This window comes from Mauremys mutica, chromosome 6 (assembly GCF_020497125.1).
Source record: "Mauremys mutica isolate MM-2020 ecotype Southern chromosome 6, ASM2049712v1, whole genome shotgun sequence".
NCBI classification, from domain to species: Eukaryota; Metazoa; Chordata; order Testudines; family Geoemydidae; genus Mauremys; species Mauremys mutica.
Genome location: NC_059077.1, coordinates 28,676,855 through 28,696,733, shown reverse-complemented (window position 1 = coordinate 28,696,733; position 19,879 = coordinate 28,676,855). Strand labels below are relative to the sequence as shown.

The following is a 19,879-nucleotide window of genomic DNA, read 5'->3' as shown; positions in this document are numbered from 1 at the left end:
AATGTCCTTGAGAGATTTTTCTATCCAGTTTAGTAGTTCCCAGCATTTTAACTGTTTTTAACATGCTATCTCTTATGAACACTAGAATTTCTAGCAGTAACAGTAGTTTGATTCTGAAGATGTTTTTGTAGGTGTCGAACGGAGTATGAAAACAGAGATCAAGCAGCAAAAGGTGATGAGGCTACTCGAAAACAATTTCATGCTTTTGTGCTGTTCTTAGCTGAACTTTATCTTAACCTCGAGGTAAGAAAAAATTTCTGTATCATGGCCCTTTTTGTTATTCATTTAAAATTTCTTTTTTTAAAAAAAAGATTAAAATAGAACATCAAATTATATTAATCTTTTATGTCATTGAACCTTTAACCATCTAGAAACTTCAAAACTGATTCATTATCATCAGAGTCTCAGAAAACAACACAAGAACAAGCCATTTAAACACTAAAAATGCTTCTAATAAATTATAATAAGAGCAACTTTCTTAAAGTCAGTATTTGATGTGGATGCTGTCTGTCTGCCTGTCTGTCTTAAGCTAGGGCAGACCAGTCAGCATGAGGTGTCTCCTTTCTCTGTTTTGAAATGAGATTTTTGCCTGGTGAAACCACCACAATATAAATGACTGTACTCAAATCCAAGAACCAGCTGATAGGGGAAGTTCCTTCCTAACTCTTATCAGTTAGAATTTGGCTTATGCCTTGAAGCATGCCCGTTCATTTTCCATATATAAAATCTTACCATGGTGAGTTTCATAGGTAAATATGTGATGAGATTTTTAGAAAGTATATATTGCCTTTCACTGGCTTTTAAATTTGGTGCATGTTTCAATTTAATTGAATGTTCCAATAAGTTAAGTATGTGCTTTGCTGTTTTGGGGAACCTAATCACAAAAGAAATGTATGTATTGCACATTAATTTGTTTATAACTAGACCTCAAACAAGCCATTTGCTGATGGCAGTCAGACTTTTCCCAGGTGACAGCCATCAGCTCTTGCAGAATCTAACCTTTATTTAAAAAAAACAGTTTCTAGAATGGCTAATTACAAAGAGAACTTTCCAAATGTGAGCTAGAGGGGAGACAGGGCACATAATGGTATGGTAGAAAGCTTTTTATTCTCAAGAGCTTGGGATGATGTTTGTCACTCATGAATGGGGAAGTCACACAAGTATTTCTGTAGGTTCTCCCAAACAAGTGCTACTACAGTCCATTATGCAATACTATCCAGTAAGTATGCTGTATGTCAAATTTTATAGAAAAGCTACTTTAGAATTTATTTATTTATTTATTTATGGAGTTTTTATTAAACTTTTTCATATTCCTCCACCAGTCAAGTCCAACTGCTGTATTATCATATCGACCTGTACAGAATTGAAGAGGGGAAACCTTTATAGCAAACTTCAGAAATAATTTGAATCTATTTTAAGTGTTCAGACATGGTTTTTGGTCACTTGTAGATTAAGGGAACAAAAGGACAAGTAATGCGAGCAGAGATTCTGCAGACTGGCCTTCGGGAATTACTGAACGCGCTTTTTTCTAATCCTGTGGACAACAATTTGATTTGTGCAGTAAAGTTACTGAAGGTAGGAAGAATTCAGTATTCAGTGTTTTCTTACAATATACTTTTAAAGAAACTGCTACTTTTTGTAAACTTAAATGTTGATGAAATGTTGCAGGTTTTGTCATAATATAACCAGATTGCCCTGCTGTATGAAAGTAAGTACTTGACCAACACTGCCTTTTTATATGAAAATATAAGTTCTCTGTTGAAATCAATTGACACCAAGATATATTAAAGAAAATTGCTAGTTCATTATTATTGCTTTCATGTTAAAAGAGCTCCTTAAAGTGATTGCTATATTTTTTTGATAGTTCTCTCTGAGGTAACGAAAGAGAAAACATTGACTGCAAGGAATGCAATATGCCAGTTGCTATAGTTTCTGCTGGTAAACTGCAGATTATCTATAATACAATTTTATGTGTACCCATAACAAATGCAAATATGTTGGTGTTTCAAAACATTTGAAAAGCATTTGCTCCTTTGCACACAGAACTCTTCTTCGGGTCTGGAAAACTTACTCAGGGCTTGTTTACATTAACAGCGCTGCTGCAGCACAGCTGCACCACTTAGTGAAGACATTGCTTACTCCTTTCTCCCATCCATGTGGATATCCCGAGAGGCAGTAGCTATGTCGAAGGGAGAAGCTCTCCTGTCAGCATAGTGCTGTCTGCAGTGGGGGTTAGGTTGGTATAACTTCGTTGCTTAGGGGGGTAGATTTTTCTGAGCAATGTAGCTATACTGACATAAGTTGATAGTGTAGACCAGGTTTTCAACCCATGGGTCGGGACCCAACACTGGGCCTCCAGAATGTTTCAAAAGGTCGCATGGCAGCTCCTGTCCCAAGGGGATGGCTGGGCTTGTCTACCTATTACAGGCACTGCAACCTCTGGGGTCCCAGAGCCCCTCAGGTTTGGCCCAGTTGTCATGATGACGGGAGTCCGGGTATGCCAAATTTGAGTGAGTGGCACTGCAACCCAATGAGCCTGGTCACAACTCCACTCTCACAAATTTGGTCCAGTCAAGAAGGCAGGGCCAAATTTGAGTGGTGCTGCAACCCCAGAAGTTGCAATGCCTGGAGCAGAGTGCCAAGCCCAGCCAGCCGCACAGCACAAGAGCTGCGGGAGTAAACACTGTTGGGTGAGTGCAGGGCAGGATTCAACTGAAACCACCCCAGGGCCTCTACCGCCACATTGCGTTTCTGAAATTTGTATTGAGGGCTGGTTAGGGGAGGCTGTGCCTCCCCAAACAGCCAGGCATGGGCCTGCCCTTGCCCCCATCCCAACCCCCTTGCTTCTCGCCCCCTGATGGTGCCCCTGGGACTCCTGCCCCATCCCTGTTCCCTGTCCCCTGACAGCCCCCAGAACCCCTTTCCTGATCACCCCCCCCCCTTCCTGACTGCCCCCAGGATCCTGCCCCCATTCAACCCCCCTGGCCTCTGACTGCCCTGACCCCTAGCCACACCCCTACCCCTGACACACCCCCCCCCAAACTCCTCTGCCCTCTATCCAACCCCCCCCTGCTCCCTGCCCCCTTAGCGTGCTGCCTGGAGCACCGGTGGCTGGTGGCGCCACAGCCACGCTGCCCAGAGCACCAGGACAGGCAGCCGTGCTGCCCGGCTGGAGTCAGCCACTCCACTGCGCAGCACAGAGCACTGGGTCAGGCCATGGCTCTGCAACTGCACTACCTGGTAGGAGCTTGCAGCCCTGCCACCCAGAGCATTGCACTGGTGGCACAGTGAGCTGAGGCTGTGGGGGAGGGGGAACAGCAGGGAGGGGCCGGGGCTAGCCTCCCAGGCCAAAAGTTCAGGGGCCGGGTAGGAGGGTCCCGCAGGCTGGATGTGGCCCACGGACCATAGTTTGCCAACCTCTGATTTAGTGTGTCATGACAGGACATAAACATTTACAAATGGGTCCTGAGCCCAAAAAGGTTGAGAACCACTGCTGTAGACCAAGTCTCAGAGTTAGCCTCACAGTTAAATACAAGATTAAACAGATTGTTTAGCATAAGTAGTTAACACATTTGAAGGGAATATTCAAGGTAGAATGGCCCATTAATACCCCCTTCAGTCCTAGGGAGGAATAGTAGGAGGGGAGGAAGAAAGCAGCTGGGTGGTTGGTAATGGGTTATCGATTGTTGTAATGAGCCATAAATCCAGTATCTCTATTTAGGCCATGATTTTTGGAGTCTAGCAAAGTTATGAATTTAAGCTCCTACCTGTCATCCTCTTCAAAGGAGACCTACAACCCACAGCGCTTTCAAAAGATGAGACTAGGAGCTTACATTCAAAACTTTGCTATACACTAAAATCATGGACTAAATAGAAACACTGGATTTATGGCTTATTACAACAATCTATAGCCTGCTAACACTCTCCCCCCCACCCAGTTGCTGCTTCTCCCTCCTGCTTCCTTTCCTACCCTATGACTGGAGGCAGGGGCGGCTCTAGCCATTTCGCCGCCCCAAGCACGGCGGCACGCCGCGGGGGGCGCTCTGCCGGTCGCCAGTCCCGCGGCTCCAGTGGACCTCCTGCAAACGTGCCTGCGGATGCTCCACCGAAGCCACGGGATCAGCGGACCCTCCGCAGGCACATCTGCGGGAGGTCCACCGGAGCCGCCTGCCGCCCTCCCGGCGACCAGCAGAGCGCCCCCCGCAGCATGCCGCCCCAAGCACGCACTTGGCATGCTGGGGCCTGGAGCCGCCCCTAACTGGAGGGGTGTTAGCAGGCCACTTCACCCCTTGAATGGTCCTTTTTAAATGTCTTAACTACTTATGCTAAATAAACTGTTCCATCTTATATTTATCTATGACTACTGATCTATACTACAGAGTTATTGGATGTAAGGCAGCTTATTTTGACCTAACTCTGTAAGCGCTTATACTGAAATGTAGCTCCCTCCCACGTAACTTGCCCACTACACCAACTTAACTCCACCTTTACGAGAGGCATAGTGCTTAGGTCAATGTAGTTAGGTCGATGCAGCGTCAGTGTAGACACTCTAAGCAGACAGAGAGCTCTCCCATTGGCTTAATAACACCACCTCCATGAGAAGCCCTCTCCTGCCAAGATAGCACTGGATTTTTCACACCCTTGGGCAACATAGTTATACCAAAGTAAGTGTGTAGTGTAGACCTTGCATAAGTTTCCCAAACATGAAGAGCTCTTTGTAAGCTCAAAAGCTTGTCTCTCTAATCAACAGAAGTTGGTCCAATAAAATATATTCTCACCCACCTGTCTCTCTAATATCCTGAGACTGACATGGCTACAACAACGCTGCATAGAACAGTTGGAAGTTTTGGCAGATAAGTAAAGGAGGCTGTGGCTACACTTAGCACTTCAAAGCGCTGCCACGGCAGCGCTTTGAAGCGCTAAGTGTAGTCAAAGCGCCAGCGCTGGGAGAGAGCTCTCCCAGCGCTGTCCGTACTCCACCTCCCTGTGGGGAATAACGGACAGCGCTGGGAGCTGCGCTCCCAGCGCTGGGGCTTTGACCACACTGGCGCGTTGCAGCGCCGCAATTTGCAGCGCTGGAGAGGGTGTGTTTTCACACCCTGCTGCAGCGCTGCAAATTTGTAAGTGTAGCCAAGCCCGGAGCAATTAGTTGGTTGTTTTAAAATGTAAAATTTATTTGCATTGTTTGAGTCTGCACATAACTTCTGCAATTCATTGAGAATCTAAGTAGTTCATCTTTAACTATTGCAATTTAAGAAAAATTCACTTTTCTCTTGGGATGATATCTAGTTACAGCAATGGTTGTAACATCACAAGTATAATTGGTGTTGGAGAACAGGAGATCATAATGTTGTTGTGAGAACTGCTTCTATGATATCATCTAGGGTTTTTACGCTAGAAATAAGCCAAAAACAACCTGTACTTCAAATAAATAAAATTCAAATTTGGATATGTAAGATTAGGCTTCTGAAACCATATTTAGGCATTTAATTAAGCAGCCTGATATTCACAAGTGCTGGGCTCCCTATGATTTATTTATGAGCTGACTGGGTGCTGCAGATGCTCAGCACTCTGAAAAGTCATTTCTTTAGGTACTAAATCTAGGCTTTTATATCTTCATTTAAATGTCCAAGCTTGGAATTTCTGAAAATATCTACAGTAGAACTAATATAAATTAAAAATGTGGAGCTCTTTATGAAGGTTTGTTTTATGTCTGCAGCATTAAGATTTGGGGGAGTTCAGCTTATTTTCAAAAAGAGTAAGTGAGGGGGTATAGGCACAAAGACTCCTGTAGCTTTTTTTTCGCATTTCACACTTTTTTATTCATTGTGTTTTTCAAACAGCATTTAATCTGTTTTACATAGATTTGTGATTGAATATTTACTACACCTGATGAAAGATCCTGAGTAGTTCATGAAGTCTGTAGAAATCTATGATTGGCCTTTTTCCATTAAGGTAATACAAATAACACTCTGGCTTCCAATGACCATGGATATCTGCCCTCAGTTACAAGTTAAAACTACTAATCAAATATTTGATTGTAGTTGGCTTAACAAAATACAGTAGATTTGATATCTTTTTTTGTTTTTGAAGTCATCAGGATAAACATGCATTTCAAAATCATTAATCTAAAACGGTGGTACCAGCAGAATCATTCTATATTAAAAGAAGTGTTGCTATCTTTTGTTAATTGGGTAATTGTAAATATGAGATTTAACTTGGCAACAATTAAGTGGCATTTTCTATCTACAGAAAATATAGCAATGTAACTTTAAAAATATTTTACTTTGAGATTATAGTTACTATATACAAAGGATCCCAAAACAGTTTATATATATCTATCACCACTGCTGAGGCTGGAGGTCAGCAACCAGCTAGTGTACAGTACACAATAGTGGAGGCAGGGAAAATTTTGACAAGGATCACAGGCAAATCCTGGCTCTTCTGAGGGCAGGTCTACACTACGGGGGAAAATCGATATAAGATACGCAACTTCAGCTACGTGAATAACATTTAACAGCAATAGGGCTGTTCATTTAACTTCTAAGTAGCATTAAAGAGTGGAAGCTTCCAGAAACCAAAGGCCAGCTGTTGATGAACTGTCAACTCAATTTAATGAGAATTCATCAGCTTATACGGTCTGTAATGTTATGAAATTAAAGACATCTAGAAAATCAAGGTTATCTTTTCCTTTAAGGTAGTCAAAGAATGCGTCTACACTTGTCACAGACTTCCATGAACTGTAATAACTTTGCTTTTTAAGATTTTATGTAGTGTACTTACATGCTTTTTTTATTAATAAAATATGCCTTTTTTTTTTTTTTTTAGTTGACTGGGTCAGTTTTGGAAGATGCATGGAAAGAAAAAGGAAAGACTGATATGGATGAAATGGTTCAGAGAATTGAAAATGTTGTCCTGGATGCAAACTGCAGCAGGTGGGAAGAAAAATTAATTGATCATTACTTCTTCACTGCTTTCCCTTACTCATGTGTGGGGTTTTCCTACTTCTTCTGAGCAGTGTGTGAATTTGAATACAGTAGAAATAGTAAGTATGTCCATGTGCAGAATGCATTCTTTTCAGAGTTATAGTAACCTTTATAGCAGCAGAGAGTCTTGTGGCACCTTATAGACTAACAGACGTTTTGGAGCATGAGCTTTCGTGGGTGAATACCCACTTCGTCAGATGCATCTGACGAAGTGGGTATTCACCCACGAAAGCTCATGCTCCAAAACATCTGTTAGTCTATAAGGTGCCACAAGACTCTTTGCTGCTTTTACAGATCCAGACTAACACGGCTACCCCTCTGATACTAGTAACCTTAATGGTCTTTGCTCTTATCGGGCATGAGGTAATATACTTTATGCTAGAACATTCCCATACAGCAAATCCTGTTTCTAAAGAATTACTAGGAAATTTGTACATGTATAAATTAGATATTTTAAGCAATTAATAAAGATTTTAACCTTAGGTGTTAAAATACCTTCTCAGTGCTATACTTCTGTAGTGGACATTATAATTATTGCATTTGTTGAAGAAACTTTGTCAGTTACAGTATTTCTTGATTTTGTTCACAATTTACCACCTTGCAAACTTATATACCATATACGATGGTTGGTTACTATAGAATACCATGAATATTGTATGTTTGATTGCTAATCTAGCTCTGCATTATATTCATTAATTTGAACCAACAACACTTTCAAAATGAAGTGCTGTGCAGAAGAGTTAAGATTAGTTGTCTAAGAGGACATGTTGGATGCTATAACTATAAGTGGCAAAACTGTTCCTGCTAGAGTATCTTGCATAGAACATGTTGATTAAAGACATTGTGAAGGAGATTGACTTCACTAATATATGGGTTTATTGACTTTATTCAGTGTCACTGATCATCCCCTATGATTATTCTGCCTCCACAGTACATCCTCTGTTTCTTATGGATCTGATTAGAGGTTGGAGAAACAATGGAGGAGTGGCTAGGTAAATGTCACTCTACTACTTTCAGCTCTGGACTTCTACATAGAAATCTGGGCAGGAGTTTATTCCATCCCACTGAGTCCTTCCAAGGCTGCTATTACACAGCCATAGTGGGATCCAGACAATTGCAGCAGGTCTCCTGTCAGAGGGAGGAAGGCCAGTGGATCAGTAGTTGTCCCTGCAGGAGCCTTGTTGCTCCTCAGTAGCATCTGTGGCAGGTATTACACCTGAGAGCTTCTGGCTTTGCATGGAAGGAGATTCATTTTTATGGATCCCCAAGATCATTGGGAATGGGAGGACCTACAGCCTCCAAAAGCCATGGTAACCAAAGCCTCTCTCACCACAGGAAAAAGTCAAAGATAAATTCAGATAAGTGAATGTTGTTGAGTTTTCATCTCCCCCAGGAAGGGTAATAATTAGTGAAATTGTCATCTTGATATAAAATCACAGATGGCAATGCTGACATGAAAGAGAATGTTACACTCTGCTTGATTCACTCTTGCTGCAGGTTTGATATTTTACTGGACACGGAAGCACTGTCTATTGCATGTCATCTTTTCTATTTAACTCTGAGGGGAAAAATCAAATCCCTGAGCTTGTGCCTTCTGTAGATCTAGTTGAGAGAAAGTAGTATAAAATCATCTCCCTGCATCCAGACCCTGATGGGGAAAGAGAATTTATCCAAAATAAATCCTGGAACAAAACAAATCTGAAGGATTTATTGTCTTCAAGGTGTAACTTTATAAAGAAAACCATGTCCTCCAATTACCCAGTACTGTGATCTCCTGAACATAATTGGATTTTTTTGTTCTGTTGCACCAACTTTATGACGGTTAGCCACTTTACACAAATCAAAAGCCTTTGTAGTATCTTGGATTTTGCTTACTATTAACACTCAACTTTAAATAATTTGTGAGTTGTTACTTTTCATGATTTTATCATGCTATATGCTTATCAATAATTTTATTTTTTTTATAGAACAAGTGAGCTTGGAAATCTGATATTTAATTTTTTTCTGTCATTGCACACATTTCATTGCCATTGATTAAACTACAATATCTTCCTTCACAAAAATAGGTAAGGGAAAAAATGGACTATAAGCGATACTTTCAGCTATAAGTCCAAAATGACGATGATTGAGTTAAACAACTAAAGTTTTGGGAAAGATTCCTCAAACCTAGACAGCCATACAGTAGACATCTGGGAAAACTTCATGTTACTCATAAGAGGTGTAATGGGAACATGATGATGATGACTGTTCTTGTATTCTCTTATCATATTTCTATAATGCCTCTTGTGTTTAGGGGTGACAAAGCTCCTCCACTCCTGTCTGTTTCTGGCAAGTCTTTCAATGGTTCCCGAGCTGTGCCCCAGGTTTTCCAGGTTGGCTTCCACAGCTCTTCGCCATGTTGTTTTCAGGCGGCCTCGTTTTCGCTTGCCTTCAGGTGTCCATCTTATTGCTACTCTGGTGATGGAATCAGTTTCCATTCGAAGCACGTGACCAATCAATCTCCAGCGCCTCCTGGCAGTGATTGGTGCTCAGATCCTCTTGGCTGCACTATTTCAATAGATCTTGATTTGAGATTGTTCTGGGCCAAAAGATACGGAGGATTTTTCTGAGGCAGATTGTATGGAATGAAGACAGTTTGGACATGTCATACTTTCTCATTCCCCAAGAACACTACAGCCTCTAATTTTATAAATAGTTACTTATAAATGTAATAGTTTTTTGTTGTTTGTTTCATATTGCACTGGTTCTAAGTGGATGTGTTAGCTAAAATAGGGCGGGAACTTGCCATTTGTAATTGTATTGTGCAACGCATAAGAAGCGAGTAAAGATGTAAAACATCATTTGAATGTATTAATATTATGTATACTGTTTAGTCATACATAAGTGGATGATGTAATATCCTGGGGGGCTATATTTCACTTTTCAATGTGATTCTCTTGCATACTTGTTTCCTGTAATTGATTACGTTATACAATCAGAATTACTTTACTGCATCCATGGTAAGAAACTAGCTCCCATATGTGTTCATTCAAAATCAATTGTGGTGGCAAAATAGGTGGATTTCCTAAAACCATTTTACTGTAGATTTGTTTAGTAGCTACTAGGGTTTTGATATCTTACTGGTTTAACAACTGTTTCTCTTCCCCCTACCTTTAGCTATAAATGTGTGTGAAGCATGCTCTTTAAATTATTTTAAGGGACTTTGACTTAAATAGTAGCATATGCAGTGTTACAGAGGTGCTGGATTGTAAAGAATCTTGGTTTTTTTTACATTTTAATACAAAGTACTTGGTGCTTTTTGTCTATTTGCAGAGATGTAAAACAGATGCTACTGAAACTAGTAGAACTACGCTCAAGTAACTGGGGTAGAGTTCACGTAACCTCAACATATAGAGAAGCAACACCTGAAAATGACCCCAACTATTTTATGGTATGAATATACTCAGAAACTTCAAATGTTCAGGTTGATGTATATTCATAAAGACATGCATAGAAATGTTGTTAACCTTGATAGATGTTCTGGAAGTAGTAAAGGATAAAGAATGATTATCCTGTTTATATTAAATGTGTATAATTTACTGTGTCATTTCAATTTTAGAATGAACCAACATTTTACACCTCTGAGGGTGTTCCTTTCACTGCAGCAGACCCAGGTATGTCTCCAGCTTAGTATAGCTATATTTTTCTTAGGAAAATGATGAAGTTGACGAGGCCCTGTCCAAATAGGCACAAAGTATAAACAATCTTTAAATAATGGAAATTAATGCAGATTCAATGGCAAATAGTGTGAAGACGGTAACACAAACAAGTGATTGAATCCTTCCAGTGTGCCCTCAGATGGGGACCAGAGAAAAAGCAAAGCTCTTCTTACATCACTCCCTCTGTAAAGGGGGATAGCTGGCTCCTCCTGCTTTGTTGTTTTCCTGTTTTCTAGCTAATGGAGAAGGAAGAAAGACATCTTGTATTTTATGTGCACTCCTTATTCTTCTCTCCTGTGACATGATCTGTTATCATTTGGGAGAATTTTACCCTGAAAAGAGCTGAACTAGGTCAAAAGAGCCCATTAGGCTTGGGCAGACATGACTTTGACTCTGAAAGGGATATGAGCCAAGCTGGGGGTGGAGGGGTGTTAGTGGGTTATAGATTGTAGTAATAAGCCATAAATACAGTGTCTGTTTAGTCCATGGTTTTTAGAGTCTGGTGCTACAAACCAGGACACACCAACTCAAAGCAGCACCAGACCCTGCCAGAACAACAGATGCAAAACCTGCAGACATATCACTACTGCTACAATGATTAACACCCCTTTCTTGATCCATGAGTCACATATGCCTATCACATGTGGTCTGCTGCACTATATGCCCCAATAGCCACTATTTGGGTGAAACTAGACAGTCATTATGCTCTTGAATGAACTCGCACAAGAAAATGAAAAGACAAATACACCCTATCACCTGTGCGTGAACACTTTTCACAAAGGGATCTCTCTTTCAGTCCTCATCATCAAAGGAAACTTGCAGAACACTTACAAAAGATGAGCTTAAATTCATAACTTTTCTAGACATTTAAAAATCATGGACTGTATAGAGAGACTGGATTTATGGCTTATTACAACAATCTATAACCCACTAGCTTCCCCCCCCCCCCTTCCTTTCCTCCCTATAACTAGAGGGGTGCTAATGGGCCACTTCATCTTCAATGGTCCCTTGAAATATGTGTCAGCTATGCTAAACAATCTGTTCCATCTTGTATTTAGCTATGACATTCTGAGTATATTTCCCGGGCCTGAAGAAGAGCTCTGTATAAGCTCGAAAGCTTGTCCATCTCACCCACAGAAGTTGGTCCAGTAAAAGATGCTACCTCATCCACCTTGTTATAGCTGTGTAGGTCCCAGGATATTAATGACAACACTGCATGTAGCATTGAAATTAGAAAGGAAGATCACTTTCCTGCATTATACATATCTCATTGTTTATAGAGCCTAATAAAAAGGCCATGTTCATACTGCATCATTGGGTGCTGGACAGTGGCATAGCCAGGTGGAGGGAAGAGGGGGAGCAGGGGAAAAAAAAAAAAAGCCACCCACTGCGGTGCTTTTACTGACGGGGCAGCGCTCTGGGTCTTCGGTATTGTCACCGAGCACAAGTGGCGCTTTAATTTTACTCACCCAGGAGTGGGGGGAGGGGGGGAAGGCACCACCCGCTGCGACGCTTTTACTGATGGGGCGGTGTTCCGGGTCTTCGGTGGCATGACCTTCACTCGCTCCATAGGTCTTCGGCGGCATTTCAGCGATGAAGCTTCAGTGCCGCCGAAGACACCCGAAGCGAGTGAAGGTCCCATCGCCGAAGACCCGGAATGCCGCCCCATCAGTAAAAGCGCCGCAGCGGGTGGCGCCCTTTTTTTTTTTTTCTTTTCACTCACGGGTGAGTAAAATTAAAGCGCCACTTGTGCTTGGTGGGGGAGTGGCTGCTCCTCCATTTCCCCCCAGCTATTTTAAATTATTTTCTGATTTTACAAGACCTCTGAGAAACATTCATATGTTAAAAGTAGACTATGTATAAACTTACAATTTTTTTTTCTTTTGTAGATTATCAAGAAAAATACCAAGAGTTGCTTGACAGAGAGGATTTCTTTCCAGATTATGAAGAAAATGGAACAGACTTATCAGGGGCTGGAGATCCGTATGTTTTGTTTTAGTCTGATACTTTTGCTCAAAAATATCTATATGTTGCATTTCAGTTTTTTTGTTTAATTTTTATTGATTTTTCATAAGGCAGCACAGTGAAAAGTTCAAAAAGGTACATGCCTTACAGCTTGGATATGTTTCCAAATATCATGTGCTTCATGGGATCTCTAAAAGGTTTATGTAATTTGACAATTTGTCAAAGCTGCAAGACCAGACAATACAAAACCAGACAATACTACAGACACATAACATGTTTGGGTTGGGGTAACAGTAATAAAATAGGAGAAGACATGCATGAATAGGAGAGAGAAGGATGAGGTGAGGAGGGGTAGGTGGAATGGATGTCTGGCATTCTTTGAGCCATTCAAGAACTAATTTTACAAAAAATGGAAGAATATAGTTTTATGCCCAGAATAGAGCATTACAGTTTTGAGAACACAGGCCCTACACACAATACAAAGCATCGTATTGAGGGTTATGGTAATAAACTAACAATGGGGAGTTCTAAACATCTAAGTTGGGAAATCAGTATTTATTTCCACAGCAGTGTTACCTTGGCTGCATTGTGCAAACTACATATGATTAATTAAACACTAAAAACTACAGAACATTAATGTTCCAAAGTCAACCACTCAAAAGTTAGGAAATGCCAGAATTAAAGTTGCCTGTGCAACCTTAATTTGGTCTCCTTCTATGTCTGCATTATGATAGTCTTTAATTAGATCACCCCATATTATTTTTTCCTCTCAGAACCGCTGCCTCATTCAGTGCACAGGCTGAACAACATTAACTGAATTAGCTACCGTTCAGTATTTCATTTTATCCTCATAGCCCCATGCCTTATTAACTGCATGCTGTTCAAATTCTGCTCTGCATACAGAATTACTAACTTCCTCATTGGCTTTTGTACAGTGCTTATGACTATATGATATCTGAATGCTTCACAAAGATATGTCTTCACAACACTCCTGTGAGTTGTATTGGTATTATCCCCGTTTTAGAGATGGAGAACTGAGGCATAGAAAGACTAAGATCAGAAGTGTCCACTAATTTTGAGTGCCTAGTATGAGATGCCTAGGCCTGATTTCTCCCTCTCCACCTCCCCTCCCCCGCAGCTTGAGTATTTAGCATTATATAGTACTTCACTTGTTCAGAGCACAGCTCCCGTTGACTTCAGTTTCAGCTTTGAGTTCTTGGCACTTCTACAAAACAAACCCCACAGTCTCAAGTCAGACACCCAGAAAATGAGGAACACACAGTTAGTGGCCATTTGTGAAAAATCTGGTTTAAGTGACTTGTCCAGCTTCACATAGGAACTCTGTAGTAGGGGCAGAGAGAGAATCTAATTCTCCAAGGCAGCATTCAAATGCCTTAATAGTGAGACAGACTATCCTTTGTCTTCCTGCAGTCCGTTGCCTCAGTCAATACACACCTTTCAGCTTCTGCAATGAATGAGGTGTGAGAGACTTACAGGCAGTAGCCCCAATCAGTAGACAACCTTGATTCAGTCCCAGAGCACAATCTAGCCTGTACACTGAATGAGACAAGGGTCATGTGGAAAAAAGAGTATGTGACCATGTAATTATTAGACTATCATAATGGAGACAAACAAGGCAACTGAATTAAGGTTGCAATCTTTCATATGCCAGCAAATTGGAGACCAGTTTGAGATGGACAAACTTCTATACATTTTTTTTCTGAATAAGGTTGTTTGATTAGTATTTGTTTGGGGAAATGGTGGGTGTTTGAGAAAGACAATGTCAATAGATAATGGTCAAACTCCTCTTGTACTCTACTACAAGTTGGGCTGCAGTTCTGTAGCACAGCTGGCTTTGGTTTCTGTAACACTTGGACACTAAATTCTGTGGTAAACTTCAGGTAAATTTTAAAAATAGAAGCTTTTTATTGAATTTAACCTGAAAAGGAATAATCAGTGCAATATCCCTTGAATTTATTTTAACCCTGAATTTTACGGTATCACAACATTTTCAGTTTTCTACAAATGTTAATGACAATGCATAACTACACTGTTGCTGGAGGCTTTTTCCACTCATGAGATAACAGTTGAGGCTTTTGGGAACACAGGGATGTGTGGGAGTAGAGTTTGGTTGTTAGTCTCCGTGCTTCCTTTCTAGAAAAAAGGGATACATCCCAGTACTTAACAGCAACCAGCCACTCCACTGCCCTCACAGCAGTAACCACTACTGAATGAAACTGATAGACATGGACACTTGATGGAAGTTTTTATTACAATGAGAAACAGTGAAATAATTGTCTTGACTCTGTCATCAGGTTTCAGGGCTTCACCCACTGATTTCAATGATTTTCACATGTCACAAATACATTGTGGCAGACTCTGCAGGCTTGGGGAGACATTGCATTCCTTTCCATTCAGTTTGCATTTGGAAGGATTTTTCATAACCCAAAAGGCTAGAAGTGACAGCTTAAACCAGGGATCGGCAACCTCTGGCATGCGGCTCGCCAGGGTAAGCACCCTGGCAGGCCGGGCCAGTTTGTTTACCTGCCAAGTCGACAGATTCGGCCGATCGCGGCTCCCACTGGCCGTGGTTCGCCGTCCCAGGCCAATGGGGGCGGGAAGCGGCACGGGTGAGGGATGTGCTGGCCATGGCTTCCCGCCGCCCCCATTGGCCTGGGACGGCAAACCGCGGCCAGTGGGAGCCGTGGTCAGCCGAACTTGCTGACGCGGCAGGTAAACAAACTGGCCCGGCCCGCCAGGGTGCTTACCCTGGCGAGCCGCATGCCAGAGGTTGCCGACCCATGGCTTAAACCCTGATTCTGCGTTGAGAACTGCAATGGCAAATTGCTAGTGCCTTCACTGAGGCCCACTGACCTCAGTGTGGCTCTAAGGGTATGTTTACACAGCAAAGAAAAACCTATGCCTGGCCTGTGCCACCCGATTCAGGCTCATGGGGCCAGGGCTGCGGGCTGTTCATTTCTGTATAGGCTTCCGGGCTCAGGCTGGAGCTTGGTCTCTAGGACCTGAAGGGTGGGAGAATCCTAGAGCTTGGTCTCCACCCCGAGCCCAGAAGTCTGCATAGCAATGAAACAGCCCTGCGGCCTGAGCCCGTGTCGGCTGGCAGCAATCAGGCACAGGTTTTTCTTTGCTGTGTAGACATACCCTTAATGGGTGCATAGCTCCACCAGCATGGTTTGCATTGCAGGACCAGGGTCTTAAATTATACTGAACAATTTTGCATTAGTAGTTGGTTTAAGTAGCAAATTTTCAAGCAGTGGAATCTGAGTACACAGGACCTAATAATCCACTTTCTAGACTCCTAATGGGACAAATTAATTTGTCGTGATATATGAATAAAAGTTGGATACAGTATTTGAGCTGGGAAGTTGACAGAATAATCTGTCATTTTGTTAGTTATGCATATAGATCAACAAGTATGCATTACTGAATTCGTGCAGGAAAGTTGTTTTGGGTCATGAATATATTAATAATCATTCTATAGTTCAAAAGTTTTTGTCAAGCTCATTTATAAGAGCTATAAAACAAATACAAATGGCTTATTGAGTGGTTACTTGTAAAATAAATACTAGTGTTGGAGTTGCACTCTTTAAATACTCAAAGGTCCTGAAATGACAAATATAAAGTTGTAATCATAGTATTTGCTCCAATGCAGAGGCCATTGGAGAATGCAGGCTTTTTTTTTTTTTTAAGAGGCTTTATGCCAGAGCCTGTAACCATACGACTTTATGATGTGTCACCATTGAATCTCATAAACTGAACAGACATGTCAAATCTCCAAGGATATCCTAGATACTGCAGGAAATAGTTTTGGTTATACAGTAAGTGTCACTCTCCACTTTGTTACCAAACGTCCCAACATGGCAGTGTATTGTCTGGTGACCTTGACTTTTTTACCCTTAATTAGAGTTGTGGTATATTGACGATTATTTATGAAAAGATGTTTTTCTCCAAAGAATACCTTGCAATTTAATCTGTGTTCTGTTTCTCTGTATACTTGCTTTTCTTAAAAGAAAACTGTACAAATATAGCCTAACAGTATGGTTGTTTTTTTGTTTTGTTTTTTAATTTTTTAATTTTTTTTTGCAGGTACTTTGATGACATCGATGATGAGATGGATCCAGAAATTGAAGAGGCATATGAAAAATTCTGCTTAGAATCGGAACGTAAGAGAAAACAGTGAGATGTTATACACAATATTAGCTTAATAAAGCAGTTTAGGTATGATTAGTAAACAGGGAAAACCAAGAGAACTTGTCACACGTATACCAAATTAAGGATGTTGAGTTTCTCTGAGTATTAAAGTTATGCAATTTCCATTTTGTTAAACTGAATCTGCCAAAAATTGTAAACTTATGCCCTGTAACTTAAAATGTTGTGTATATATCATAGTTTATTTTATGTACAGTTAAATGAACAATGTTTTGGCTGCAATAAAATTGTTATGAAAAGTATCACATGGAAATAAAATTTTACTAACTGGGAACTGTCCCATTAAAATGCTAAATTTCTCTTGGAAGAAATGAAAATCTTGAGTTAAAAATAAATTGCTCACTTATTTTAGTATACACTAAGATTGCCTCACCCTTTTTATCATACAGGAGTTTTCTGATATTACATATTTTTAAGTTAGGAAACTCAACTACAGATGGGTAGATTTTTTTTAAAATGTGTATCACAATCATGAAAAAAGCTAGTTATTTTTTTCCCAACGTGTGTGGCGGTATTTGGGGTTCTTTTCTGGAATAAACATTTTTAATATGTGACATCATTAATACGCAAGCACTGCTTTGGAAGCCAGGTGCTTTAAGGACACTTGTCTATTTACAAGCAGAAGCTTCTGCTAAATATTTTGCATTCTTCTACAAGAAAACATTAATCTAACTAGGTTTTGGCCCATGCTTTACAACGTGTGCAGCTTTCAATCTATGTATTCTTGAATGTGATTAACATGATTAACATGTCTACCCTTCTGAGAGAGCCCCAGGACACTCCTTAGTCCTCTAATTAATTTATGCAATTTATTGTGTTGATTCCATAGTTCGGTTTGTATCAATTTTTACATTTCAGATGTATTAACAAATTCTGAAGTCAACTGCTGCTTGTCTCTTATCTAATTTGTTTTGTAGTTTTTCTGAAATACCCAAAGACAATTCTTCTTATTGCCTATAATTCAGTTGTAGTGGTTCATGCTATTTAGTATTGGATAGATGAAGTAGAACCCATTACCAAACTAAAAATGCATATGTTTCCAACTTCCCAAGAAGTAAGTAAAATAGCTGATGTAAAGAAAACACATGTTGTAAATATGCATGTAAATAGTTCTGTTAATATTGCACTGTAATACATTTGGTACAATAATTTGTGTGTCAGCTAATACTGTTAGCATTGACTACATTTTCTTGCTGTTTATTTGTTTAGCATATTAGTTTAAAGTAAGTTTTGAAAAATAAAATTGAACTAGCTTTGTTTCCTTTGGAATATTTTCATTATGCTTTTCTTTTCCTGGTTTCAAAAAAAAAATCGATTAGAATTTTTTGTTTCCCCAGTTTATTTTAACAGTATCAATGTACTCAGTGCCTAATACTGAATCAACATAATATCTCGTATTCAAGCATTTATCAAATTATACTTGCAAGAAGGCAGTAAATTAACATTTTTTTGATTACACAACTGCATTGAGAATTTTTTTCTGTAATACAGATTTGAAAAGCAAATTCATAAAAGGACAATACATATATACAAGTACAATATTCGCATTTAAAAATGTCCATACACAATCTGGAATTTGCAGGTAAGAGTAAATTAATTAAATTTCCCTTACACATCTATTCTGCACATTTTCAGGTACAAGTACATCACCATAGAAATAATATAACTAGATCCGTCAAAGCAGTTTTCTTGAAAAGAACATTTCATCCAAACCCAACTTGTTTTAACACCTCTTCCCAATTATATTTTTTTAAATCAGGCCTTTATCATGGTCTCAGTTTGGGGCAAATTGCACCTGTATTTTCCCCTTAATGGTCCAGCAAGAGTATCCACTCTCAGAGTATCCTGTTTCCCTGGTTGTTGCCTCTCTTGGATGGAGACCTCTCTCTCTCTCTCTCTCCCTCCCTTCTGACCAGGGTATTTCCAGGCTGAACAGTTCCCTGCCTTCACTGTGTTATTCCCAACTAAAGATGGGCTGCCTAAGCAGGCTTCTCTGTCCAAAAAAAAAAAAAAGTTTAGTCCATTCTTTATACAGTTCAGGGGTCTTTGAGCTGGAGTTTTCCAGGAAAAGATAATCAATAAACAATGGGTTTTTTCTCAAGTCACAGTTTCAAAAGGATGGACTCAGAGCTAGATCATTGCATTCCCAACCCCCAGTATTTCCTAGGAAATCCACTTCAACACATATTGTCCTAAAAAGTCCTTTGACATTCCTGATCCTTTCCAGAGATTTCATTGGTCAGTCTCCGAGCAACGTTTAATACAATTCCACAACAGTGCATACACAATTGCATTTTTAATACAGGGAACCCCAAACTTAATTCAGGTGTTTATCTTATTTGTTATATCAATAAAAGTCTCTCACAAGGGGGTTTTAAAGTAGGTTTTAAACTGATTTTGCTGTTTTTCTCTTGCCCCTGTCCCTGCTTCTGGATGTAAGCGGGAGGCTTCCAAGCTGAAGACTTCACTGGTAGAAACCAGCAGGCAGCTCAGCAGTGTTCCGGTTGCTAGCCTAACTCACTAACAAGTCAGTCAAAATTACTGTCTGCTACTTTTTTAATAGGCCAGCTGGGGAGTGAGAACAAGGGGTAGCAGAGCCCTGTCAATTAATTTTGGTGGAGAATTCAATACCTACCTATTTTCTTCAGGGGTTGGAGGAAGCTATGCAGTAGTGTTCCTTGGAAGACTGTGGTCCTAAAGAAACAATGAGTGGTGAAGGAAAGACTTTTATCTTGAGCTGTCTTCACTATGCTGTTTTATCCAGAAACAGCAATGTTTTCTTGGTCCCTGGCTGCTCTTCCAGCATGTGACTGTACAGTAGGAGAAGAATCTGTTGCTGCCACTGCCACTAAAGAGTTGGCTCGAGAAAGCCACCCCATCCACAGTCACTGTTTCCCAAGAACTGCTGGTTAAGAGTCTTGAGCACCTGACATTGGCTCTGTTTTCTGGCTCTCCTCCCCACTCCTCAGGGTTGTATATGTGCATGGCTTTTTCTCTCTT

General features: G+C 40.4%; 1 protein-coding gene across 2 annotated transcripts in view; it reads left to right on the top strand.

The window, feature by feature from the left end:
• PAIP1 (poly(A) binding protein interacting protein 1) overlaps positions 1-19,405 on the top strand; it is a 38,362-nt gene extending 18,957 nt beyond the window's left edge. Inside the window, exons 5-12 of one of the 2 annotated variants that reach the window (XM_045021290.1) lie at positions 132-243; positions 1,450-1,575; positions 6,829-6,935; positions 10,299-10,416; positions 10,585-10,639; positions 12,574-12,667; positions 16,757-16,833; positions 19,320-19,405. In XM_045021290.1, the coding sequence (XP_044877225.1) occupies positions 132-243; positions 1,450-1,575; positions 6,829-6,935; positions 10,299-10,416; positions 10,585-10,639; positions 12,574-12,667; positions 16,757-16,833; positions 19,320-19,390 (760 nt within the window). In that variant the 3' untranslated portion in view covers positions 19,391-19,405. Of the gene's footprint in view, positions 1-131; positions 244-1,449; positions 1,576-6,828; positions 6,936-10,298; positions 10,417-10,584; positions 10,640-12,573; positions 12,668-16,756; positions 18,133-19,319 lie in introns of those variants that run through there. The other variant, XM_045021291.1, reaches the window with a different exon arrangement.
• The last annotated feature ends 474 nt before the right edge of the window (positions 19,406-19,879 follow it).